Here is a 26,525-nt window from a genome sequence, read left to right on the forward strand (position 1 = left end):
CGGGCTGACGGCGGGGGGCTGCCTGGGTTCGGGAAGCGGAACGGGGGGATGAAAGCTGGTCCCCAGGATCAGCCGAGCCGGACAGGGGCACCCAGGGCCAGAGCAGACCTCACACAAGCCCGCCAGGCCTGGAGCCGCCTCTGACGGCCAGCGAGCAGGGGGACCCAGGGCGTTTTCTAGACAGATGCAAGGACAGACAGCCAGCTTACAGCCGGCGTCCTGGGCGGGGCCGGCCCACGTGCATGCGTGGGCCACAGGTCCGCTGGCCGACCTGAGGAAGGAAAACCCCGCGCCCAAGGTGATGGCGGCCTTGTGACCTGCTAGGCGACAGGCCGGCCAGCTTCCTCCTGGTTTCCGCGCACGTTTGGGTTTGCAGCAAACCTTCCGATAGCCCTTCAGGGAGGACGACCCAGCAGGCCGGGTGAGGGGGTTCCATGCCCCGGGGGCGGGGGGGCTTCCGGAACAGCAGTCAGGGGTCCTCGCTGGGAGGAAGGGCAACGCAGGGGACACCACAGCTTCCAGGGTGGTGGGCTCACGGAGACCCCCTTGCAGCCCCTCATTTGTCGTCAGCCCTGAGCACAGAGTGGGGGAGTGGAGAAGGGGACCTGGTCCCCCAAAGTGGGGCTTCCGCAGATCTCCTCATAGCCGCCCTTCTTTATGGGGAGGGCACCTCCCCACCCCATGCTGCTTCGGAACTTGCGGGGATGACCGACTTCCAGGAACAGGAGGGGTCTCTGGTGGTTACCTGGTCAGACCCCTTGACCCACAGGGGTTAGAGCCCCATGTCTGTTGTAGGGGGCACCCGGAAGCCTCTGTGGCCCAGAGGGATGGGGAGACGAGGCAGGTCCCCTCGGGGCACGGGGAAGTTTTCTCCACAGACCTGATTTCCTCCTCGTGGGTCTGGCAGGTGAAGGGTTCTGAGGTCAGTCTGGTCCCCCCAAATAATTATGTGGTCCCTTCCAAAGCAAATGACCGGGCCACCCCAGGCTGTGCACAAAGGTCCCCCCTTGAGGACCCATCCATGTTCACCCTGTCGAGGCGTTCCCGGGGAAACCAAGTCAACACCAAGCGGCCCCTGACGTTCTTCAGCCAAACCCGGCCTTGGCTCTGGGATTGGAGAGCTCAGCCACTCCCCTCGTAACCCTCCTGCAGCAACGGACACGTTTACGATTCAAATTTTATTTAAAAGACGGTGCCGACTGCTTTATTGTGGTCGATCTTTCTGCAGAGGCCGGGACTTCGCACTTAACATCTCCCGGTGCGCCCTGAGCGCCTGGAGTCCGAGGTGCAGGGCTTCAGCCCAGAGCGCGTTTGCCGGTCCAGCCTGGCCCCGCCCCCCGCCCCCTGATGCCCCCCCCCCCCCCCATGCCAGGCCTCGTCTCTCTCTTCCAGCTGCGCCCAAAGCGGGAACCCCCGGAGGAACAGTCACCAGCGGAAGATCAACCAGCAGGAGGAGAGCTGCCAGAACCTGACGGACTTCCCCTCGGCCCGCGTGCCCAGCAGCCTCGACATCTTCACGGCCTACAACGAGAGCCTGCAGTGCTCCCACGAGTGCGTGCGGGCGTCCGCGCCCACCTACGCCGACGAGACGCTGCGCTCGGTGGGGGAGTTCAAGTCCACGTTCAACGGGAACCGGTGAGCCGGGCGCGGGGCGCGGGGCGCCGGCTGTGCCTGGGCGGCAAGCACGCACCTGGGGGCCCCGTGCGCTCGCGGGGCTGGGGACCGGCAGGTCCAGCCGCTGCTGCCACCCGGACAGAGGCCGCAGCAGCAGCCCTGCATTGGGGGTTTGGGGGTGCGGTGGGACGCCTTCCCGCCTGGGGGCCCCGTGGCGGTGTCCTCGCCCGGAGTTCAAAGCTGACTCTGTAGTCCCTGCTCCTAAGTGCCCACCGTCCTGATCGGCCCGCCCCGGTCAGTGTCTCTGAACCCCATCGATAAGATGTCCGCAGCAAATCAAGCAAAACTATCAAATACCAGCCAGACTCCTGGCTATTAAGTGCTCCCTCCCCCCTTTTATTAATCACTTGTAATCCTTTAAGAAGACGTGGCCCTGAGACCATGCCTGGGAATACTCCAGAAACCCTGAGTCAGCTTCTGAAGGTTTATCCGGAATTAGATTAAAACATCAATAAGCTTTTTTTTTTTTTTTAAAAAAACGGGCACACACTCATGCCTCGTTTTATGAATTAAAAAAATCTGCGATGACTCAATCTTCCGAGGAAATGGCTAGAAGAGCAGCGGGCTGCTCTGCGGGGGCCCCTCTCGGGATGGCCAGCTGGGGACACTGCCCAAGGGGCCAAGAGCGGGCTCCCAGAACCGAGTGAGGGAGACTCGGGGTGACTACCAGCGGCAGTGCCGGTGACCGCAGCCTGGTGCTGTCCGTGAGAACAGCGCTGACCCGGAGCACCTCCCGTCGCCACGCGGGACTGCCTCCCCTGCATGTACGAGACGCCCCTTTCCCAGGGGAGGACAGAGGGACGCTCAGGACTGTCCTTGCAAACCCTTGGCTCTTCCTCGAGGCCCCCCGGGTGTGCTGCAGGTGTCACCCCGGCCTTCCAGAAGGACTGGCAGGGTTTTCTCACCGTGTCGCCCAGTGCGGTCTGGATATACGTGAATCCTGGCCAAGCAGCGCTTCAGCCTCAGGGGCAGCGGTGGCTGCGGATTTGTCCCATGCTCTGCCCCTGGGTCCCGTGCCAGCCCCGTGCACGGGCAGCGTGGGGACAGCAGGCAGGAGGAGGCGCTTGCTCTCGGCCTCAGGCAGTGCTCTGCCGGCCCTCCCTGGCCCTGGGAATTGGTCGCTTAGTCTCAAAGGTGACAAAATATGGGGATGCCATTTTAGAGGTCAGGTCTTGCCCTCTTATAGTGTGTGACAGTTCAGGTAGCGTCCCTGTCCTCTCAGGCTTTGTGTTTGTCCTGTGATTGAAATTTTAAAATGCGCTGGAACTCCGGCTCCTGGCCTCTGTGACAGGTGCCTCAGGCTCTGTGTCCTCCAAGGCCGCCCAGGGTGGCCAGGGGTGTCAGCCAGCCACAGGGAGCGGGAGGGTCCTTTCCTGCCCCCAGGCCAGTGGGTCCCAGCTGAGCATCCCCTTCCTGGGTGTGTGGGGGTGGGGCACTTCCCGGTGCGAAGCCCGTTCTCAGCATCAGGCCCAGTCTGCCTGCGTGTCGGCTCTGGACCAGCCCTGCGAGCCCCCCGTTCTCCTGTTGCCGCAGACCCTCCTCTTCCGACCGGCACCTCATCCCCGTGGCCTTCGTGTCTGAGAAATGGTTTGAAATCTCCTGCTGACTGGCCGCAGTCTTTTTCACCTCCCGGGGGCAGGCCAGATGCCACGAGTCTGTTTCATGGTACGTACCCCTCGTCTGGACCTTGGCTTTCCTCCCGTTGCCTTGCCTGGCCTACCCCGTCCTTCCTCTGGGAGACCTGGGGGCCCTTCCCCACATGGCGACCCCGGGGGTGTGATTCCAGCGTCACCACCTGCTGAGCAAACGGGGGGGGGGGGGCGGGGGGGGCAGTTCGTGCCCTCCCTGCTGCACCGGTCGGAATGCCCCCACGTCCCAGGGCGGGCAGGGACCAACACTCGGGCACCCTGGCTCAGCCCCGCGGCTGTTTCTGCCAGTGTGTCCCCAAGGAAGGCCACCGCGGGCAGGCCTGCGGGCAGGGAACGCCAGTCCCGGAAGCGAGCCCCAAGGACGGCTGTCCCGCCCTGACCAGGAGGCCGTGCAGGCGGCCGCCAGGTGGGCCGGCTCCCAGCGTCAGTGTCCTGACGTGGGAAGGGGGCGCAGGGATATAAAAATAGGAGCCAAGAAGGGAAGTGATGGGGAAGGAAGACCTGCGCCAACGTGAGGCGGGCGGGTACCAGAGCAGGATGCGCTTTCCACGTGCTGCTGCTCAGGGACATTTGATTTCCTTCCAAGGGTATCAGCCTGAATGCCAACGTCAGATTGCTTCCTCTGTGCCGAACGCCCCGACCCGCGGCCGCGGGGGTCCAGGATCTCGGCCCCGTGGCTGCCCACGCCACCAGCATGACCAGTAGATGCAACCCCGGGCCCGGTGCCTATTTAATTTGCTTTCCTTTTGGGTGCTCGGCTTCCACAGAATCCCCGCTTTGCTCATCCAGAGAAAGCGTCTTTCCCTCCCTGCAATTCCTTCTGAACGCAGCCTCAGAGTCCTCCCTTGAGTGGGGAACCCAGTTTCGATATGTAAGAATGTCTTTTCTTCCTCTGCTCCCCTTCTTGCGCGGGGGACTGAAGGGACAGAGCCGTTTTCAGAGGCAGGGGAAGGGCCAGAGGTGGGGAGGGGCTTTCTCGGGCCATCATGGGACCCCGAGGACGCGGCTCCCGGCCCTTAGCCGGGGCCAGAGCAGCCAGCTGCCTGCAGAAGTAGGAACGGATCGGTCAGTTCCTGCTCCAGGTCCTAATGAATCGCGTGTTTGCTCCAAATTAAATCTCCGGCCCTCCCTTCCTGTCCCAAAGCCAAAATGACCTGCTTAGCGTCATGTTCAGCCAACGGGCAAAGAATATAATTAGGTCAGATGGAAAGCGAGCCTCCCCCTCAAAGGCCTCTGCAGAGACCGGGCCGGGAGCTGGGAGGGTGTGTTGTCCCCACATCGAAGCGCCAGGTGTGTCGGGCAGGCCCAGCCATCAGGAGCCTGTGCCTTTGGCCGCCCCCAGGGGACCCCTCATTAAGGCCACAGGGAGCTCCCTTTGCTTCAGCCAGGCTAGCGAAGGGGACCTTACTTGTTAACAGAGGAAGTCGCGCCTGTCCCTGCCTGAAGCCTGCACAGGCGGCCCGGTGGTGGCCACGTGTCTGTGAAGATTCCTCAAGTTCAATAAGAGCATCCGACCCGGGAGCCTCTGGCCTGTGCACCTAAGACCTCCGCTCCCTTCCTCCTCCGAGCCCTGTGGGCCGCAGGCCTGGTGGCACACAACGGTTGGCTTCATGCAGTCCCCGTGGGGAGTCGGGGCGGCGTGGGGGGGGTGGCACACTTCCCTAAGGCAGATGTTCAAATGGCAACACAGCAGAGCCTCTCCACGACCCAGAACACATTCAAGTTCAGGCCTCCCAGCAGCCCCGCTTGCAGATGGGAAAGGGAGGCCCTGAGGGGTTCGGGGACTGGCCCGGGGCCGGTCAGGGTGTCAGAGGTGGAGCCCCTGCTCTGTGCCCGAGGAGCTGCCTGGGGACCGTGCTTACAGGAAGGAGGGACGCCTCCCTGTCTGAAGTCCTTCACTGGCTCACTGGGGGTCGCAGGTGGGTGGCTGGGGAGCTGCGAAGAGCCGGCGGAACTTGCTGGGTGCCAGCCATGCTCGGCTGCCATGCCTGCGGGCACAGCAGGGGGTGAGGACTGGGAGGACCCCGCACACCGCCTCGTTAGCCCTTGATAGATGCTTCGGGATTCTGCGGCCGTGCGGGGCAGGCCGTTTATCACTCGCCGGGAGGAAAACACGCGGAGGCTCCGTGTCCCGGCGTCTTGTAATTAATGCCCGGACATGAGCGCTGAGCAGAGGACAACCAGGAAGCTCGCTCCCATTCACGAGGGCCCTTATTACCCCTTAAATAAATAGCAATTAATACTAAACCATTTAATTAAGGCCTAAGAGCCAGCGGTGACATTTATCTCTGGCGTCGCCGCTAAGCCTCTCCAAATGCATTTTTAATGACGATGCAGCCGTTTGCTCCCACACTGTCTGGGCTGTCCTCGCGGACCCACGGGCGTTTGGGACCCAGGCATGGCCCAGTTTGCTTCCCTGGCAGGTAGGCGGGTGGGCACGGGCACCCGAGCCTGGACAGCGTTCCCTGGGTCCCTGGGTGGGTTCTGGCCAGGCCTGCCCGCGGGCCGCCTCCTCCCTGCAGCCTGACTGAATGCCCGGACAAAATGGACCGGCCTGTCCTGCTCCAAGCAAAGCGACCTCAGACACTCCTGCCGTTGGCTTGTGGGCGAACGGCCTGCCATGTTTGGTACAACCAGCAGACTTCCGAAAAGCTCCCCAGGCTCAGACCCTCCCGCTGGCCAAGGCCGCGTCAGCCCCAAGGGAGCTGGAGATGGAATGGAGGCGTCCGTCATGTGGAATTACTACTTTCAACCACACGCTGAAGACATAATAATAAGAAAACAAGAAAAGCACCTGAGCCTCGCCGCTTCGTTCTAAAAAATCCCACATGAATGGAATAGCCAGCTTTTGTCACTTGAAGGGCCACTTTTCCCAGAGCAGCAGGCCGGCCTTCTGGAAACCGTCTGAGCTGGGAACGAAGGCAACAGCCGCGGAACGAGGGGGACACAGCAGGAGAGCAGCTGTCCCCCAGTGTGGAGAAACTTGGCACCCCGGGGTGACTTCGGTTTCTAGGTTTTGCAAAAACAGATGCTGGTGATCCACCCTGTGGCTTGTAGCCAGTGGGGCTGGGCAAGCCGAGACCCCCCCTTCCCAGGCAGCACAGGGCACTAGTTTCTCCAAAGTGAGAATTGATCCCGGACCCCCGTCTCGGACCCCAATGCACAGCTTCCTTTTCTGACCAGGAACCTTGAGTGGACGCCCTCCTGCGTGTCCTTCTCCGGCCAGGCCTCCGGGTCTCACCGCTGGTCCCTCTCCCACCAGTCTGGGCTGCGCTCCCCCCTCTGGGGCCCCTCGGTGTTTGTGCCCAGCTGAGCAGCTTCAGAGCAAAAAACCTGGAGTCCTCCCGAGTGAGCCGCATGCAAGCAGCGGGGTTTGGGCAGGAATGTAGGGTGGGCCTGGAAGGGGGGTGTAGCCTCACCATTCTAAATGATGGCTTTGCTGGATAGAGTAATCTTGGTTGTAGGTCCTTGTTTTTCATCACATTGAATACTTCTTGCCAGTCCCTTCTTGCCTGCAAAGCTTCTTTTGAGAAATCAGCTGAGAGTCTTATAGGCACCCCTTTGTAGGAAACTCTCTGCTTTTCTCTTGCTGCTTTTAAGATCCTCTCTTTATCTTTCACCTTTGGCATTTTAATGATGATGTGTCCTGGTGTGGTCCTCTTTGGGTCTAGCTTGTTTCGGACTCTCTGTGCTTCCTGGACTTGTATGTCTATTTCCTTTGCCAAATTTGGGAAGTTTTCCTTCATTATTTTCTCACATAAGCTTTCAATTTCTTGCTCTTCCTCTTCTCCTTCTGGTACCCCCGTGATTCAGATGTTCATATGTTTAGAGGTGTCACAGAGGCTCCTTATTCTATTCTCAGTCTTTTGAATTCTTTTTTCTTCTTGCGTTTCTAATTGAATGCTTTTTTCTTCCATATGTTCCAAATCATTGATTTGATTCTTGGCCTCATCCCCTCCACTGTTGGCCCCTCTGTGGATTTTTCTTTATTTCACTTAATGTAAACTTCCTTTCTGCCTGGGTCTTGTTTATACTGTTGTAATACCCAATAATTTCTTTGAGCATCCTGATCACCAGTGTTTTGAGCTTAGCATCTGATGGGTTGCTTATCTCCATTTTATTTAGTTCTTTTCCTGGAGTTTTGATCTGTTCTTTCATTTGGGCCATGTTTCTTTGTCTCTTCAGTTTAGCAGTCCCCCTGTGTGTGTTTCTGTGTATTAGGTGGAACCACATGGACTCCCTGACTTAGTAGCATGGCCCTTCTGGAGGAATGTGGCTTCTTTAAATCCTTAGTTCTTGGACTTCCATGCAGCTCATTTTTCTGACGAGTCTGGGTGACGTTTGTCTTGTAGTCTAGTTGTGGTTTTTGCTGTGGTTGTGCGTGGAGATGAAGCATGTTTACTGACAACTCCATCTTGGCTGGAAGTCTCTTAAGCTGGCATTAGTGGTCCAAGGAAACACAGATGGGTCCCCCAAAGTAGGAGGATACCTGCCCCGCCCCCCAGCACCCATCTGCAGGCAGGGCCTGAGGATAAGGCTATTGTCCCCAGCACGGAGCTCCTCTCCTGGCCAGGCACAGAGCTGGAACTGGGCGGACCAAAGGTGGACCCAGCAGGCACCCTGTGATGCTGGGGGTGACATGGGACACACACCCAGATAAAAAGCACTGCAGCTCGTCCTGTAGGTGAGAAGTCATGGAACCGGACACACTGAGAGACCGAAATGAAATAGTGTATGTTCAGGGAAGAAGAGTGAGTCCACGCAGGACCTTCCACAGATACGTGAGGTCAGAGGTCTGGATGCCGTCCAGAATGTGGGGAGCAAACGCAAGACGGAGGGTGAGGGGAGGGGGCAGGGTCACATCGGGAAGGATCCAGGAGCTGGCATCTGAAGTAGTGAACAGTTCTTAGCAGGAAAGTGCACAGTGACATTTGTCTGGGGGACGGCTGGCTGAGGGGAGGTATGGGCGCGGCTCCTGTCACCTGGCTAAGGTTGGGAATCACCTGCACAGGGGCTCCCGCAGGAAGCTTCCCTCTTAGGGCAGCAGCCGTGTGACTCCCGGCCCCGCCCTGGGCCGTGGGGAGTGAGGAGGGGGCGCTGCTGGTCACCATGCGGAGGCCACAGACAGCAGCTTAAACTGGAGGGGGTCCCCGGTCACTGGAACCAGCTGGTCATCAGGACCAACTTTTAAATTATTTTAATGTTTTACAAGTTGTGGTAAAATAAACATAACATAAAACTGACATCATAACCATTGGTCAGCACCCAGTTTGGTGGCATTCGGCACATTCCCACTGTTGGGCAGCTGTCACCACCGTCCTCTCCAGAATGTTCCATCTTCCCAAACTGCACCTCGGTCCCCGCTGAACACTAATCCCCCGTCCCCGCCCCCAGCCCCTGGCGCCGCCGCCTACTTTCTGTGTCTGCGGGTCTGACCCCTCCAGGAACCCCGCCGAGTGGGAGTCACAGTGTTGGCCTCCACACATCTTAGCGTTCAGAAAACTGGCGTGACGGTCGACATGCAAAATGGACATTTCTCTCCGTTTGAATGACTTCACTTTTTTAGCCCCTCCCCCCCCAAATCCTGGAAACTGGAGGAGGTGGCTGGGGGCCGGGCACAGTTAGGGCATAGTTACCCGGTGGGGACCAATACCCATCCGACAGGGTGTCCCCTTTTCTCACACCAGGTGACACCCCTGGTCCCAGCAGAGAAATGACATTTGAGGTAGAAGACAAGGTGCGCCGATGCCCCTCCCCCCCCCACCCACCGGACCAGAGGGGCCCCAGGGAGGAAAGGGCACCCTTGCTCGCATCCCAGGAGGACCAGACCGTGACACGGGGGGAAGGTTGCTGCCCTGTGTCCCACTGGAGGGCCCTGGGTCCCTGTAGTTGTGGGGGGCTGGGGGGCCCGAGTGAGCACAGAGAGGGATCACGCCGCATCCTGGAGGGAGCCACCGCTGTGAGCGCAGGCGGCTCCAGGCTGAGCTGGGAGGGTCCCAACTCCTCGGCCAGGCCCAGGGCGACTGTTGCTATCTGGCTCTCTGGGGGGCACTGGGCTCTGTGGTTTGTCCGAGGCAGGGAGACTTAGGGGTTCCTGTTTTCTGAGGCACTCACCCCTGCTGGGTAGGAACCACTGCCTCTCGGCCGCCCGCTGAGCTGGCTGGCACACACGGGTGAGTCACGCTCGTCCCCTCCCCCGCAAGAGCACTGCCTGGGGAGGCTGGGTGGCTGTCGTTCGGGTGCGGTCTGTCCATCTCTCCTGAGCCCAGGCCTCGGTGGGCCTCTGGCTGAGCAGGGGACAGAAAGGGACTCCACTGCTTCCCGCGGCCGAGGTCTGGAGCCCGTGGCACCTTGGCCTTGGAGGGGAGGGGCTGGAAAAGGTGTGAGCTGGTGGCGCTGGGCGCCTTCAGTCACCTGCGGACTTGCTGACCCCTCTCGGGAAGCCCAGCCCCCCACTGCTGGTGCAGGAGCTGAAAGAGCTTCTCCATCTATGGCTGTGATTGACACGAGGTTCCGGGCCCACTGCCTGCCCTGGGATCCCCAGGGGGCGTGTCCAGGCACCGCGGGACACCTGTCCTCTCACGAGGCCACGTTGGTGTCAGTTAGCCGGGGCCACAGTGACCTGGGTTTGGTTGCCAAGGCTCAGGGCTGCTGCGCAGTCCCACCTGCCCCTGGCCCACTGCCACGTAACCTCTTCCTCTTTTCTTTCCACACAGAATTCCGCTGGTGAACCTGTAAAAAAATTAAATTAAATTTACAAAACCTAAAACTGAACTATCTAAGGGGGAGGGTCCCCGCCCCTACCACTCCTGGTTGCCGGCGGGGGACTCGGAGCAGGACGCTATAGGCCAAATATATTTTTATAAAGATGCTCACGCCTATGGGGCCTGCCTTCTCCCGTGCGCTCCGGGGAGTGGCCACGCGGGACACGATCGAGGGCCTGGAGACAGCGGGCAAGGCGGACACCATGACAGGGATGACGGGGACAGGACGCGCCTGAGGGGAGCCTGGGATTTGTACCACGATTCTGAACCTGTGCCAATAATACCACATGTGCCATGTATGGACCCGGAGACTGGGTGACGCACCGGAGCCGCGAGAACCACGCGTGGACATCTCCCTGCAAACGGGCGGGCGTCTCTTCCGGTAGAGTTGCTATTTCTGGTTAATCTCTCTGTATATAAATATATTAAAGACACCCAGACACCCAGACACACGCACACACACACACACACACACACACCCTTTTTTGTACTGTAGCAATTTTTGAATATCTTCAATGTTCCTTTTTAAAAAAAAAAGTGTTATCGGTTACCAACCTGATTTATTTCACATGCTTAGTATGAACGGAATACACTGGTGTTTTCTACTGTGCAAACTCACACCCACGCACACACCCAGACACCCACGCACACATGTATATGCATATACTGGAAATGCAGACCCACCAGCGAGCACACTCCTTCTGGTGACCTGGTGTCTCAGCGCCGTCTGTCCCGGGGACAGCCTCGACCTGCGCAGATGGACGGACCTGCAGATGACATGTCCTGCGTTTGCTAGACACTTGGGGAGTGGCACCAGATGTCTGACTTATTACCTGGGGCCCATAATGAAGAATGTCATGGTTTTATATACATACATACATATATATATACGTACATATATATATATATATACACACACACACATAACTACTATCTCTTTTATTTTGGTCGATTGTTTGAAGATGCTTCCTGGGAGCCACGTGCATTCCTATGTAGCCGGCTGCTCACACGTGGGCCTGAGCGTCAGAGCGGGTGGGTGGTGGATTCTTGGCCATCTTTGTGTTATATAAGCGTAGATCAAATTAAAGAAATTTTCCAGTTCCAAAAATGAAAGGAATGCGTCCTTGCCGTGCGTGTGTGTATGTGAGCGCAGACGGGACGTCTGTGCCGGGGCCCGGGCTGCTCCCGCGTGGGCTGAGCCCTGGCGGGCCCGGCGTTTCTTTCCCGCACGTTCGTGGGCAGAGGTCGCCTGCTCTTATTGAGCCTGATGGTTGCTTTGAATCTTGGGGAGACTATAGCAAAATGCTGTCTCTTGTGGGGTCCCGCTGGCCAGCATTCGGGTTTTGCCATCCACAGTTCCCCTGGGGAGCGTCCCCGTGGAAATGGCACCGCATGCTGGAGCCTTGTTACCAAAAATCCCAATCACACACAGTCCATTTAACACACTGCCTGGTCCCAGGCGGACGACACCCCCACCAGCCCTGCCTTATGAAGGTGCCTGGTGCCCATCCTGCTGCCCTGCTGTAAGAGATGGGGTCACCTGAGGGCCTCGCCCTGTTAGAGAACACACCCTCCTTACAGGACACCAGATCCCGCGTGCATGGTTGGTCTCCTATAAATGGCCCTCGGGCAACTTAGGTCTCTCCAGAAGGGTGCGCAAACCAATCTGGTTCAAAGGTTAAAGGTCAGGCAGACAGCTGACCTCGCACCCGCTGACTAGCTGGGCTGGCAGCGTCCTGGTCCTTCCCCGACGCTCAGTCTCCCTCTGAAACACGTTCGCACGTAGGAGAAAAGTCGGCCTCGGCACCTCTGGAAACGGGGAGTGAGCGATGCCAGCGGAGGGGAGAGGAATGGCCGGGGAAACGCCGCAGCGCCCGGCTCTGTACTGGCCGCATCGCCCACGAAGCTGGGAAGTCGCTCTGTCTTTGGTTTGGTTTGGTTTGGTTTTTCTGCTTTTGGCTTTGTCGTTCTCCCTGAAGCTTCAGCACAAACACCCGCCCCCGCCCCCGGCGATCCGCGCACTCCTGGGACCCGTGGAGGGCACTTCCTCCTGCGCCTGCTTTTGGACATCGGTGCTGGGCCGTCCTGACTGGGGTGAGCCCGGCTTGGCCTGATGCAAGGCCAGGGCTGCAGCGTCCCAGGACCGTGGACACCGCTGCTCTGCTCTTCGGCACTGAGCTGCAGGGACCCCGCCGGGAAGGAGGCGGCGGCTCGGGGACCCTTGTCCACTGACAGCGGGGACCCAGGATTCCAACGGGGCCACCACTCAGTGCCCAGCACGTCACCTCCGACCCCAGACCTCGGGCCGCTCTCCGGATGACTGAACTCCTTCGGAAGTGCCCTCGGGCACGGAGCCTAGGGAGGAAGCCTGAGATTATGCCCCGCCCCCGACAGCCCCCTGGGCCCGAGTCGCACGGACAACCAGCGGACCAGACGCGCCACTGCACGCCCCGCTAGGAAGTTAGCTCAGTACTGTTGTCTGTCAGAACGGGTCAGCTGGGGGAAGGCCACCGTTTCCCGGTGACGGGGCCTATGCCTAGGGATGCTTTATTTTTTTGATGGTGTCCTGGAAACATCGTCTCTGTACAAGGAGAGAGGAGCGCAGGGAGCGGCTCACACGCTTTGGCCCCACGCGCAGGGAAGTCCATAAAACGAAAGCGCAGGAAGTCTGAACCCGGCCCTGTGACGATGCCCACATCTGTCCCCGTCAGGGTCCGAGGAGCGTGGCCAGGAGCCCTTCCCCAGCTCCGGGGCAGTGCCCTGGGCTGTCAGGTGGTCTCTGCCCGGCTCTCTGGGTTTGAGAGTCCAACAGCAGCCCGTGTGCCCACTCAGTGTCCCGTCTCGGCGTCCTGGGCCAGCCCTGCCGTTCCCTTTAGCTTTTCTTTTCTTCCCCCTCAAGAAAGGTACTCGAAGGCCAGGCGACGTGGTTTGGTAAATCCCCCAATCTTCACGCACCTCCATTTTGCCCCAGCAGTGACTCTGAAGACCCACCGCCTCGGGTCCCCGGGCAGCGGCACTGTTCACTGCCCACCCGTGAACTCTTAGGGCTTTCAGATCGCCAGGGTGTGGCTTTGGGGAACTCTCTGCTATAGGGTCAAGTCCATTTCTAGGCTCAGTCCCTGTAGTCTTCATGACCTTGCTGTCGTTTTTATCCGGCGGAAGGAATGGGTATAGCGACTTCAGTTTACAGATTCTGAGAGCTCAGAGGACGAGGCCTGGGGCCCGGGCAGGCAGGCCGGCTTCCTGGCCGCCTCCCACGCGGCTCCATTGCAGGGCGTCCAGGACGAGGCAGGCCCGGCAGCCTCTCTCCCGCCGCGTCCCCCACTCACAGCCCGGCGGGGAGGGAAGGGGCCCCTGCGAGATGTCCAGGGCTGTTACTGTTCACAGTGACTGTCCTTGCGTGGGAAGGAGAGGCCTCGCAGGACGCAGTACTGTCACCACCTGCTCCAGGTCCTTCCCAAGCCTGAGTTTGGGGGGCTCCCAGATCATCTTCTTGGTCCTTCCGGGAGCATTTTCAGCCTAGAAAACCAGGCCTCAGCCAATCCCAGCCGCTGTCTGTGTCCGACCGCCGGGAGCGCAGCCGTGACCGCCGTCTCTGGGCGCCGTTCCATGTCACCGCCACACTGCCCCTCGGCCACGGCCAGCAGCCGGCAGAGCCTCCCTCCCAGGCTGGTCCGCAGGAACGTGGGGCCTGGACGCCCACCGCCACGTGGCCGAACGACGAAATGAGCCCATTAGAGATCCGAGCCCTCGTCCTGTCCAGTTTCTGTTTGACTCTGTTGCCCAAGGAGACAGCCCATCATTTCTGCTTTTTGTCCCATGGGGTCCGGTTCCATCTGTCACTCAGGATGCTGGCCTGAGCCCCGTCTCTCAGAAGATGAGACGAGGACCAGGGCTGAGGTTCGGGGGCTGGGGCCTGCGCCCTTTCTCAGTCAGGCTGGGCCTTCCCAGGACCTTCACGTCACCATGGCATCAGGACACACCTTCACGCCCTCTGCATTTTGTCACTGTCACTGTCTTTCATTAGTGAGTCTCAGCATCCACGGGACCATCCTCCTCCGTCTTCCGCCGTTGGCCTGCAAGTCATGATGGGAAAAGATACAGAGACCCCAAGTTCTGGGGCCCTTCTGGGGCCGTTCTTGTTTCACCGTGTGGGTTCCCCAAGAAGACATCACTCGGATGTGCCGTCAGGAGACAGCTCTGGCTCGCCGTCACTGGCTGGGCCTTCCTCACCCGCCGCTTGGTCAACAGACTTGCTGAGCTTCTGCACGGGGGCGATACTGTCGGTGAGGGGCAAGATGGACAGCCCCGCCCTCGCGGGTTTTACCCCTTGCTCCGGGCGGAGGCAGATTCAACACAGAAGCAAACAGAATAATTTCCAGAGGGCTCGGCGGCAGGAAGGCAGCGGAGCAGGTGGCAGGAGAGAGAGGCGGATGTGTGTGGTTCTCGGTCTCCCGTCACCTCCTGTTGGGACAGTGCTTGTTTGCCAAGGGTTGCCCGGGGGTTGGAGGGGGCGAGAAGGCCTTGCGCCGGCCTCCTGGGCAGAGTGCCATCCGGTGCCAAAGATAAGATGTCCCAGTCACTGCACACTCCCACCTGGTTTTCCACCAAAGTCCGTCCGTCCGTCTAGCGAGGAGTGCTCCCAGGCCTCTCCCTGGGACCCGGCCCCGCACGTGCCACACTGTCCCGTCACCCTGAGGCCAACCGGGGCACCAGGACAACAAAGGAACTCAAGGACAGAGATGCAGCCCTCGGGGCCCGGGGCCCAGGGAGAGTCCCCCTCCTCGTAAGAAAGGCGGCCGCCTTTTCAGTTCTAACCCTCACACTGTTCATGTGCTTCTGAAACAGCATCTGCCTTCCAGTACGAAGTTGTCCCCAGGCACGCTGTGACTCACGTAATGCTGGAGCCGTTGCTGCGGTCTGTCTGTTTGCTGCCATGTTGTTTTTGGGTCGTCTGTTTGTTTTCCGATGTAAATAGCACAGCCCACCTCCGTGAGCCAAACTCGCCATCTGAGGATCTCCGATGACTCTTGTCGCCTGGTTGGCCGTTGTCGGGCTTCCTGCTGTGGGAACGAGCTTCTCCCCCTCCGTTCCCGTCTCTGAGCCACGAGGTGGGTGGCAGCAGCTCGCCGCGTCCCTCGTGGGGTTTCTAACCGGGTCTTAGATGACTGACGCCGTGAGACGCGCCACTGGCCCTTCCTTCCACACGGGGCAGAGCGTGGTTCTGAGTCCTGACTGGCATGTGAGGATTGGGTAAACTGAGGTACAGGCAGAGGAGTGTCATGTCTCAGATGTCCCCAACCACCAACCAAAGAGAAACATTGACCTCAAGTGATTCTAGAAAGATCCTAGCCAGCAAGCCCCCCCGGCCAATCTCCAGAGTTCCGATGGGTCACCCCGGGATCAGGCAGTCCCCGGCGGGGGGTGGGGGCGGATTTAACTCTGTGCACAGTCCCCCTTTACGCTAAAGGGCCCGTCACAGCCTTTGCCCCACCAGATGCGGGCAGCCAGCTCTGACCTGCTCCCATGTGCCCCCCACACCCGGCTTTGCTCTGGGGGAGGTCAGATGGGGACTGCAGCCGGTGGGGAGGCTGTGCGCGTGATGGCACAGAGATACAGGCGATGCAGGAGCGGGGGGTGAGGGCGTGCCCCCTCTCTTCAGGGCAGCAGTGCCGCTGGGCAGCAGGGGTGGCAGCGAGGGGCTTGCCACACAGATTCCCAGACCCCACGCCGGCCACAGGGCTGCGCCCCACCCTGGCCAGTGCGCTGCCCATGCCCAACTGTAGGGCAAGTGAGGGGCTGGTCAGCTCAGTCATCGCAGGCGTCTGCTGGAGCTGAGACACTGAAACTCCCCCACCCCAAGGACTCCACTGCACCCCCCGCGTGGCGGGCGCCCTGCTCAGTGTTCCCGGAGCAAACACGGTGTGGAGAGTCTAGAGCAGCTTTGGAATCCATGACTCTGCGTTGTCTATGGACCGGCCTCAGCCTGTGAGGCTTGGTGTCACCTGGCCTGGCCCATCCGGGACTCGCAGGGTGGAAGGCACTGAGGCTTGGGGCAGTTTAGACAGCTCGTGGGTCCTGGGGGGACGGATCCGTGACTGTATCAACGGCCTGTTATCTCCTCCGTGTGCGCTGGGATCAGAGCCCACATGTAGCATGAATACTATCAATGAACTGGGCCCTATCGTAAGCCAAGGGAGTTGCTAAGACATCCCCTGGGGCTGGCTTACCTCTCGCCAGCGTCTTGAATCTCACAGTAAAACTCCTGCTGAGTGGCGTTTGGCAGGAGTGGATGCAGGGAGGTTCAGACTCTAGGAAACTGTCTTTGGTGGAAGTTAATTAGTTTCGTCCCAGGTGGTCTCCCTCTTAACAGAGAATCCTCTAGAGACCTGGGTTTTTGGGCATAAATCCACACCCGAGTATTTGCAACACCAAATAGCTCCTAGAAGTGTCATTCTTCCGTGGATAGAAACCCAGCTGAGCACCCGCGTTGTCGTTGGGAGGGTTCCTGAGGTTCTGCAGCAGAGTGGTCAGTGCTGGCTGGCGTCTGGCAGACTGTCCGTAAAGCCTGGCCTTACTGAATTCGGCAAGTTACTGCTTCCGGAGAGCTGGGGAGAGCGCTGGCCGCAGGAGAAGGAGCAAGAACACGATGCGGTCCTGAGTCCTCCTTTGTGCTCAGGTGTCATTAAGACTTGTAGCCGCAGGAAGTTGAGGATGAGGACCCTTCAAGGACCCTCAGTAATCATTCAAGTCGTTACTCAGCCAACCGTACAGGCGAACGCTACGGTGCCGACCTCCCAGGCCACCATCCCATTTCCCAAGGGAACTGTCCCATCCCTCTCTCCTCTTCAATCATCCTAAGCCAAAGGGGACAATTCCAAAGCCATTGTGACAGCCACACCCAATTTCCAACCATCAGGGGACAAAGTGGAGCGGGAGGGAAGGGGCCTGCTGACGCCTTAGGCTGCCGACATCCACGTGGGGGTCGCCGCAAGCCAACTCCACTGCCCTTGACAAGGTTCCGTGCAATCGCGGCTGCCGCAGGAGGACGGGTCCCCTCCTGCCTCACAGTCTGCTTGGGGCTGGGCACGCCGCCGGTGTCACCTCTCGCTTCTGCACATGGATTTCCTCTACCAAGTGATGAGGCTGCCAGCAACTCAAGGTCAAGGTGACAGAGCCTTTCTTCCTGATGGTCCCGTGACTACACCTGAGCCCACGTGAAGTTCTGAAGAGAGGGGCCCTCTAGGGCGCGTGCAGCCTCATGCCACCTTTGCGTATCAGCTGTGAGCGGTCAGCAGGCCCCGGGCCCTGGAATGGACCGGCCACGACGCACGGACATCCTGTCTGTGTTGGTTTTCACTTGCATTCAAGTTGCTTCCTCTGAAGCCGGAGGATGAACGGCCCCGAGCAGAGCTGGCTGCCCGTCCACTGACCGCACGTTTCATCGTGAAAGACGAATTTCCGCTCCCAGAGGAGCCGGAACGGCGTGAGGCCCAGCTGCCGCCCCAGAGCCCTCCCGACCGTGCTGTGCTGATCTGTGCGAAGACAGAGCCAGGCAGGCGCGCACGGGTCCTAGGGGCGGGCAGGCCTGGGGACTTGCTGAGTTTGGGAATGAAATGTGTGCTTTGGGGGAAATAGGAGACCAGTTGGGGGCCCCAGAAAATTGTTTTCTTAAAATGTAGTTTTCCCCCTTCTTTTTCTGGCAAGTCCATTGGGACCGCTTCCTCCTCTCCGCCTCCCTGGAGAAACAAGATGGCAGGGCCAGAGCCCAGGACGCGCGTCCCCTTCCGTTGAAATCCTTTGAATCAACATCAGAACAGCCATGGCGCCTCCCGTGGACTTGGATGGCCGTGTTGGTTCGGTTTGCTTCACTTTGGATTGACACGTGAGCGGGAGGCGCCTTGGACGTGAGTTAGGCTCAGGCAGGGTGACGCCGGACATCGGAGGAAGCGTAAGGCCGAGCATTGGCTATCTTTTTAATTTCACAGTTTTTAAAGATAATAAGTGTTTACTGGAAAACATTTAGAAAACACCAATAACCAGACAGAAAGGAGACGTCAGCAGCCCTTTGATTATTGTTTAGTTCAGTGGAAACTGCGCGTTAAATGCAGACCCAGTGAGGACAAGAGGCGGAGACGGCCCCAGGGTTAGCACAGTTGATAAATCTGGCTACAGTGTAGGCTTTATTTTTTTTTAAAGCCCAATTAGCTCTCGAGTGCCTGTTTGCCAGTTCCGTCTGTCATTGACTGAACTCGTCACGGGCCGTTAGACTGTCTCTTTGATGAAGTGGAAAAGGCGGCCAGTCATCCAAATGGGCTGCTTTGCCGCCATCAAACACGGGCCGCTGGGCACATCTGGGCGCTGGGGTAGCAGGAGCGGGACGCTCAGCGAAGCGTCTGAATTACCGGCTGGATGTTCCACCCGGGGCCTCGCTCTGGGAGTCGCGGGCCTCAGGACGGAAGGCCTGGTTGGCTGTGCGGTGTTGCTAGTGTGTCGGGGCCACGGTGAGCGCACCAGGTCCCCTTCTGTGCATTCAGGAGCCCCTCCTCCTCCTCCCTCCCCCTCCCCCGCCCCCCTGCGGACCACGAACCTGACCCACAGGACAAGCAATCCCGTGGCCAGGGCTGCAGTGGCGTCTTTTCACAGGTCGTAAGGCGGATTTCAGCTTCCCTCCCTGACTTACACGGAGTGAAACGGGGCTTATTCTGATTTCCGTAAATTATTTTCTGACCCAATAAACTGTTGACTGTTTATTTATGTTTACACAGAGCACTTGTTATTTTTCAACAGAAAAGTGGAAGTCTCTCTTTGTAAGTGTTAGACAGATAACACTTAAGGTCCTCATCGCTACATTTATAGGCCTTCTCAAAAGCGTCGACCTGCTGTGGTTTATTGTTCTGTTTTTCTTTACATGCATACCATGACCGTGTGTAATAACGGGAGGTGGCGTGGTCTATTGGGGCGGGGTGGGGCGGGGTGGAATTTCTGTATAGCCGAACCTTTATTCTAGATTTTTTACAGTTGTTTCTGTACTTCAAAACTATGTATTTGGAAAAATTGTAAATGCAACACCTATATTAACTTTCCTGTGTATCTTTAGTACTCTGATATTGTTATTAAAAAAAGCATATTATGAAAAAAAAAAAAAAAGAGAGAAAAGAATCACCATGAGTCCAGGCCGCAGCCTCCAGAGGATGTTTTTTTTTTTTTAATGTTTTTTGTTTACTGAGTTTTTGAACAATGGTCCCTGAGACTCCTGGAAGAGTGTTGGTGTCTCTGCGCCACGGTCCCAGAGCCTGACGCCCCCCCCCCCCTAAGGCTCTGTGGTGACCAAGCCAAGGCTTCCCCAGGTTCACAACTAAGGAAACATTTCCACGTCTCCGTGGGCGGGTCCTGTGGTTGGTTGTCACTGAGTCGGAGCTAGCTGGGACGGTCCCACAACGTGTACTTGAGACCACCACTGTCCCTAGCAGTCCTGGGGGCTCCTGGGATGCTTTTATGAGCAGACGGAGGGTCTGCAGAGACCCTGCTGAGGAACCCGGGCCCTGGGGGGGGGGGGACGCGCCCATAGCTCATGACTGTGTGTCTGGGCTGAGCAAGAGAGGGCAGAGGGCCCCGCACGGGAGCAAGGGGACAGGTGGGGGGCCCAGAATTTACGGAGCGCAAAGGCAGGCTCAGGTCAGGCTAATTCTAGGTGACATGGCCATGCTGCCAGCCCAGCAGCCTTAACCAGGGAGGTTTTGCCCCCTAGACAACATCTGGCCATGTCAGGAGACATTTTCAGGTGTCACACTGGGGAGCAGGTGCTATTGGATTCCGCTGGGTGGCAGGTGGGGATGCTGCTATGCACGGGGAGCCCACCTGAAACCAAGCATCACCCGGCCCCCAAATGTCAACAGTGCCAAGGCTGAGAAAGCCTGCTCTCTACCTTGACAGGGGTGCCGGTGGGAGGGAGGGGCTTTCTCACCTGGATGCAGATTTCAGGGTGAAAGAAACCCTTCGCCCAGCGGCTGAGGCTCCCCGTCCCTCGATGGGCGGGCTCAGGGGCTTAGTCCAAGACAGCAAGGACAGCAGGCCTGTCCCCTCGCTCGGTCAAGGCCTGCCCAGCACCACGCACCACGGCCACCTGTCTGCAAAGCCCCTTCCAGCGTGGCTGGTGTGCTCCCCCACGTGTGGAATTAACCTGAGCAAACCCCCAAAGCCATACACCTCGCCCGTGTCCCACTTAACGGACGGGACAGACCAAGACCCCACCAGGGCCCCTGGCTTGTAAAGGGCCCTGAGCCCGGGACGGGTGGGGCCGAGCGGGACCCGGCACCCGACCGTGTCCCCCCACCCCAGCCCCACCACCACCTCACGCCCCTCAGAAACCCGTCTGTGGCACCGTTAACCTGCTGCTGCGTTTCCCGGCCCCTCCTTCTTCAGTGTAGCCATTGCTGAGGCCAGCAGGCAGCACCAGAAAGACAGGAGGACAGGGGTCCGCGGGCCCGACCGCGCCGCCCTGCCTGTAGGGACCCCAGCAAAGGCCCGCAGCGGGCGGAGGGGAGAAGCGAGGTCCCAGCCAGCTGTGCTGAGAAGGAAAACGCACCCCGGGGGTCGGACGTGTGGACGCCGGAGGGCCGGGCTAGAGCCCCCCGCAAACGTCAGGGAGCGCTGTCCCCCCTAATTAGCTGCCCCCCCTCTGCACGCCCACGCACAACCTATAGACAGGTCACCTGCCGCCTGTTCCGGCCCGTGGGACCTGCGGTCACGCGCGGGCTCCTGTCCTGTCTCGGCTTGGAGGGCTGCCTTTGCTGCTCCTTCTCACACTTGTGTCTGCGGCTGGGAGCGGGCCGGAGGCTGAGGTGACCGCTGGGTCCCCAGAGACCAGAACCAGTGACGGGCTGAGTGTCCTGAGACACGGGGCGCCTGGGCTACACCACGTCTTTAACACGCAGCGAAGGCAACGCCACGTCGGCCGTTCAGGTAACTTAAACAATCCCCAGCCTGGGTACCATTCAGCTGAACTCAGTTTGCTCGTCAGGGAGCGGGGCTGGGGGTTCCCGGACCCAGTGGCCGGGGCTTTGGAGCTCCTGCCTTTGGACCGAAGGCAGGAAAAGAAAAAGTGGGTCCCAATTTGGCTGGATCAGCTTGGCCGGGGGGACGGTGACAGGTCTGGTCCCACTGGTGCCAGGGGGCTGGTGGCGCTGGCATCACCAAAGCAGCCGAGGACGAGGGCACCCGTCTGTGTCCCCCCCACCCCACGGGAATGAGTTCCCTGTATCTGTTCGAGTCCCGCGTTGAGGTGGTTCACTCTGCGACCTGGGTCCTCTCGTACCCTCCCCACGCCCACAGGGGACCCCCACCCCCTCCCAGGTCACCTCGGGTCATGGGGGGGGTGGGTAATAATGAAGCCCTGACACGGGTGTCGGGCTCAGCTTTGTCTTCCCATGTTCCCGGGAGAAAAGCGGTCGTGCCCGGTCGCTGCAGAAGGAGGCGCACACTGGCCACCCAGGCCAGGCCCCGCTGGGCTTGGGCAGCAGGCAGGGCGTGGGTCACGGCCGCGGCGTGGGCGTCCCGCAGCCAGGCCCGCCCGGGGATAACGCCGAGAGGAACGTAACGAGAGGCGCTGAGGGGTGCTGCTCACCGTGGGGCCACTTCACTTCCACCCAAGGGGCAGCGCACAGGGGCCTGCAGAATGCGGTGAGGACGGGGCGGGCCTTCCCGGGGAGTGGGGCTCCTCCGAAGGACTCTGAGCTGCACCCCAGCCTCGGGGGCTTCTCTGAGCGGAAGAGGCTGGCGTGACTCATTCCGAATGTTCTTTTCAAAGAGCAGATGAGCATATTCTGGAATCGATGACCCAGGACATGGGCCTGGAGGAATGTGATGCTGGGAGAGCGGGCGAGGGGACAGCACCTCTGCCGTCTTCCCCCCTGAAGCCCCAGCCCACGGCAGGCTGGAGGGGTGTGCAGAGGGGCGTGCAGAGGGGCGTGCAGAGGGCCGGGGAGGCGCGGGGCCTGGGAGTTCCCTCTGAGTGTCAGCAGGCGTTAGACGTGCTGAGGGGGTGCGTGCACCTGGGGCCGCGCGCAGAGGTGAGCCAGCGGGGAAACGTGGGAGACCCCAGCCCGAATCAGACCCCAGCCCGAATCAGGCGGGTCCCACTGGCCCCTGACCACGTCAGGGGTGGACACAGGCCACCTTCCTGTCCCTGCCTGTCCTCCCAGGAGGTAGATGCTTCACTTATAAATCAGCTTCACTTACAAATCATCACCGTCCACTTTTTCTCCCCAGAAGGTGGTCAAACATGGCGCTGTCTCTGGCCTCCTCTCGGAGCTCATGTGGACGCTGCAGCCGGGCCTCTGCGCCCCGACACGGCGCTCCTCCCATGGCTGGCCTTCATCTGCTGCACTGGTGTGCACACTGCGTGCGGCCCGGGGATGCCGCGCCATGGGCCACCAGCCCTGCGTGTCCAGCCTCCCCTGGTGGTTTCGGCTCAGGGCTCCGGAGAGGCGGCTGAGGGGGCAGCGCCCTAACCCAGTTCCCGTGTTTATTTTTAACTTTCCTGGACATAAATATTGATTTGCAATGTAAGTAGGTGAACCGAATACAAAGGAGAGTCGGGTTGGGCTCCAGTTCTGCAGACGTGGCAGGTGGCGGCGGGGAGGGGCGGAGGCTCAGCCACAGGTGCGGCCACTGCCGGCCAGCGGCGGCCTGAGCCGGGACCGAGGGCGGCTGCTGCCTCGGCCACGCATCCCAACCCCAGGCCTGGCCCGGAGCTCCTCCGCGCCCACTTCCCGCGGGGCTCCTTGTTCTCCCTCCCCGCGTTTCAATAAATTTAAAACATTGAAATCATACGTAGCATATGCTCTGATCTGAAAAAAAAATGTATTAAAAATACAAAGCAAAAATCTGAATTACATCCAAACCATTAGAATTTAAATAACATTCTTCTTTAAAGAGGAAGTTAAAAGAGACATCAGAAAATACTGAAGCTGAATACAATAAAACTATAAAGAAGGAATCACAGAAAGTTAGACTATTCGGAACTGCATGATAATGAAAATGTAACAGGAAACTCTGTGTGATGCGCTAAAACAGTGCTGAGAGGGAATTTATGCATTTGAGTGTGAATATGAGAAAAAAAACGTTGTAAGACCAGGGATGTCCTTATCCCACGTTAAGAATCTAGAAAAAAAAAGAGAAAAACTAAAAGTAAGAATGAGGAGACAAAGCTGAAAGTGGGAATCAATGAACTAGAATAGTAATAAACACGAGAAAAAGTCAGTGAAATGAAAAACGGGGGTTTTGAAAACACCCTGAAAATCATAAGCTCCCATTAGACTAAAACAAACAAAAACGCAAAAAAACAGCCACCAAACCAGAATGAAAATGAAAGGGGAACACAGACCCTTCAGATAATAAAGGGCAGTAAGGGGACAGTGGGGACCCCCTGAGGCGAGTAACTCCAGCAATTTGGATAAAGGGAGCCAATTGCTTAAAGGGTACAAATGACTAAAACCCACGGAGGAAGGAACTGTGACGGCTCCGTGCCTGTGAAAGCGACGGGGGTCCCACCCAGACCCACTCTGCAATGGACACTGCAGCACGGGACTGTCCCTCCTGGAGGACAGCGCCAGGCTTGCACGAGGGACACCTGTCCTGCACGGCCTCCCTCACAGACCGGAAGAGGGGGATCTTCCCAGCTCCTCCGTGAGCCGAGAACCCAAACAAAAAATGTTATAAAAACAAACAATCCCACAGACAAGCGAAAACACAACAGACCAATACCCCCATTAACACAGGATTTTAAAATCCTCAATATAATTTTACCAAATAAAATCCAGCTACTACAGGCAGCTTTTTATTAAAAAGGCTAACACCAGCTGGAAGGGTAAGTAGTTTTAATATTACAGGGAGAAGATATGATCACCTCAGTGGATTAAGGAAAGCATTTGACAAAATCCAATACTCATGACGTTAAGAACTCTTAGCAAAGTAGAAAGAGTCCTCATTGATGAAGGGCATCCAAGAGCCAAAAACCCACAAAACCGAGACCAAGTTCATTGCCAAACCCCGCCGAGGCGACAGAGGTGAACGCCCGAATGGCTACAGGGACGTGGCAAGAGCATCTGTTCCCTCTGCTTCTCTTCGCTGTTTTACTGAGGTCCTGGCCAGGACAGGGATGCAAAGAACGGAATAAGAAGCACGGGAATTGGACGGAAAGCAGTAAATCTGTCCTACTTACAGCTGCCATGAGGATGTATGTGAAAAAGCGTAAGGACTCTCCCAAAGCATTACCAAATTTATCAGGTTCTCTGAATACAAAGTCAATATACAAAAATCAACTCTATCGCTATATGATAGCAATAAACAAATGGAAATTTAAAATTAAAAACTAATATCACTGAGAGTGTCAGAACAGTACAATATTTAAGGATATTTACTCAGTATAGTTATGCACACCTAACATGCTATATAAAGTTTGTAAATGTTTGGGGGTGTATGTATACACATACACATGCAAGACGTGAACACTGAAAAATTACCGAAGATTGTTAACAGAAATTTGAACCTTACATACATGGAGAGAAATATCTTGTTCAAAGGCTGCAATGAAAGGCTCATTATAAAAATGTGAATTCTCCCCAAGTTGGTCTCAACATTCAATACATTCTCAATCAAAATGCAAGCAGACGTGTTTTTGAAATTGACAGCTGATTCTAAACTTTACCTGGAAGGGGAGAAAAACATCTAGGACTAGTATCTTAGTCCATTTGGGCTGTTTAAACAACGAAAATTTACTTATTAGTTTTTGGGACGGGGGGTTTAAGAGCCCATGAGGCAGGGATGTGGGTATTGGGGAGGGGGTAAGATAGAGAGAGAGAGAGAAGGAATTGGAGGGGGAGAGAAGGGGGAGGGGGAGAGAAGGGGGAGAGGGAGAGAAGAGGGAGGGGGAGAGAAGAAAAGAGGAGTGAGGGCTCCAGACGGAGGTGGCCCTCGGGTTCCTTTCTAACCTGCTGGATTACCTTGTGCCAACGCTCCGGGCGGAGGCGGTGTGACTCCATTAGCACACCTGCGTCTGCGTGAGACCAGAACTCCGTGCCTAGCGGGAGAAGCTGAAGCCCTCGGGGGCCAGGATGGGGATGTGGCCACGGGGTGCTGTGGACTTTCTGTGAACATGACAAGAGCGGGCCCTGACCTCCCCCTGGGAGGTGACAGAGCCCGGAATTATGCACAACTTGGAGGGGCTTCCCAGACTCCACCGCCCCACCCACCCAGCTGAGGCTCAGGCTGATAGACCCTCCAGGGAAGCCACATCCTCCCCGGCCTCCGTCTGTCCGAGATAAGACGATGGGCCAAGGTGGGGTCACTTAGGCTAAGGCCCGCATCACCAAACCCAGACTTAGCTAATGGCAGCTCCACCTGTCCCAGCAAAAGACCTTCAACCGGCCACGTGGGAAGGGCCTGAACAGCACCTGTGAGCAGTCCACTGGGGAGTCACTTTGCCGTGACTGACGCAGCTCGTGCCGGGGACTCCCTGGCTCCCGGCCCCTGTGACTCTGGCTGTCTTCTCAGAGCATCTCTCTGTCGGCCGGAATGGATGCCGCTGGATTTGAATAGATTTTTACTCAAATGAAGAGTCCAAATGACTTGGTGACCGCGGGACAGGAGCGAGAGAAAGCGCCCCTTCATTTGGGGTGGGGGGTGGGGTGGGGGGAGGAATCCTCTGTAATTTATGTAGAGTAACACCAAGCAGCTGCGCACCCTGGGTCAGGCGCTGTCCTGAGCACGTCACAGGGGACAGCTCACTCACAGTTAGGGGTTCATGCTAGAAACACTCAAGGGCCCTCCAGGGCTGTCCAGGGCCCTTGGGCCCCAGAGCACAGACGGTGGCGGCAGAAGTTGAGTCCTGAGTCGGGGGGGCCTTGGCCACAGGGGTCTCGCCCACACGGGTAAAGCCACCTGGCTTATTATAAAGTCTGAGCAAAAATCAAACGCCCTCAGAGAACAGCCACACTGGCTGCCCTGAGTGGTCATCCAAGCCTCAGCGTGGTCATTCAGGCAGAGAGGACCGTCTGGGCTATGTTAAGAGCCACAACGTATCATTTGGAAAAGTGAGGGCCTCGACCGGCAGAGTGGCGCCTTCGGAAACAGGCAGGTGACCTTCTGCTCAGGCCCGCCCCCCGTGTGTTCCAGGCCAAGTCCCGCTGCAAGCCCTCTCTGTGAGTGACTCGCAGTGGGGACCAGGGGGCTGCTCCAAGGGACCCCAAGGGATGCCCAGGAGGACCGAGGGCCTGAGCTCCACATGCAGGCTGGCTGTCGCCTTGAAGTGATCCCTGGACAGTCTGCATGTCCCCCAGTGGACTTGGTGGCACCTTTACACCCCCCCTTACGCACATGGGTACCCCCAATGGGGTTTGTGCAAACTTTCAAGGATATCCCCCCCCAGAGTCCACCT

General features: G+C 58.3%; 1 protein-coding gene across 1 annotated transcript in view; it reads left to right on the forward strand.

Moving 5' to 3' along the window:
• AJAP1 (adherens junctions associated protein 1) overlaps positions 1-11,200 on the forward strand; it is an 84,587-nt gene extending 73,387 nt beyond the window's left edge. The window contains exons 4-6 of the mRNA XM_090271446.1: positions 1,393-1,635; positions 3,208-3,339; positions 10,040-11,200. Of these exons, the coding sequence (XP_090127572.1) occupies positions 1,393-1,635; positions 3,208-3,280 (316 nt within the window). The 3' untranslated portion in view covers positions 3,281-3,339; positions 10,040-11,200. The remainder of the gene's footprint in view (positions 1-1,392; positions 1,636-3,207; positions 3,340-10,039) is intronic.
• Positions 11,201-26,525: the final 15,325 nt, after the last annotated feature.

This window comes from Furipterus horrens, unplaced genomic scaffold, assembly GCF_987537825.1.
Source record: "Furipterus horrens unplaced genomic scaffold, mFurHor1.1.pri manual_scaffold_3, whole genome shotgun sequence".
Taxonomy (NCBI): domain Eukaryota; kingdom Metazoa; phylum Chordata; class Mammalia; order Chiroptera; family Furipteridae; genus Furipterus; species Furipterus horrens.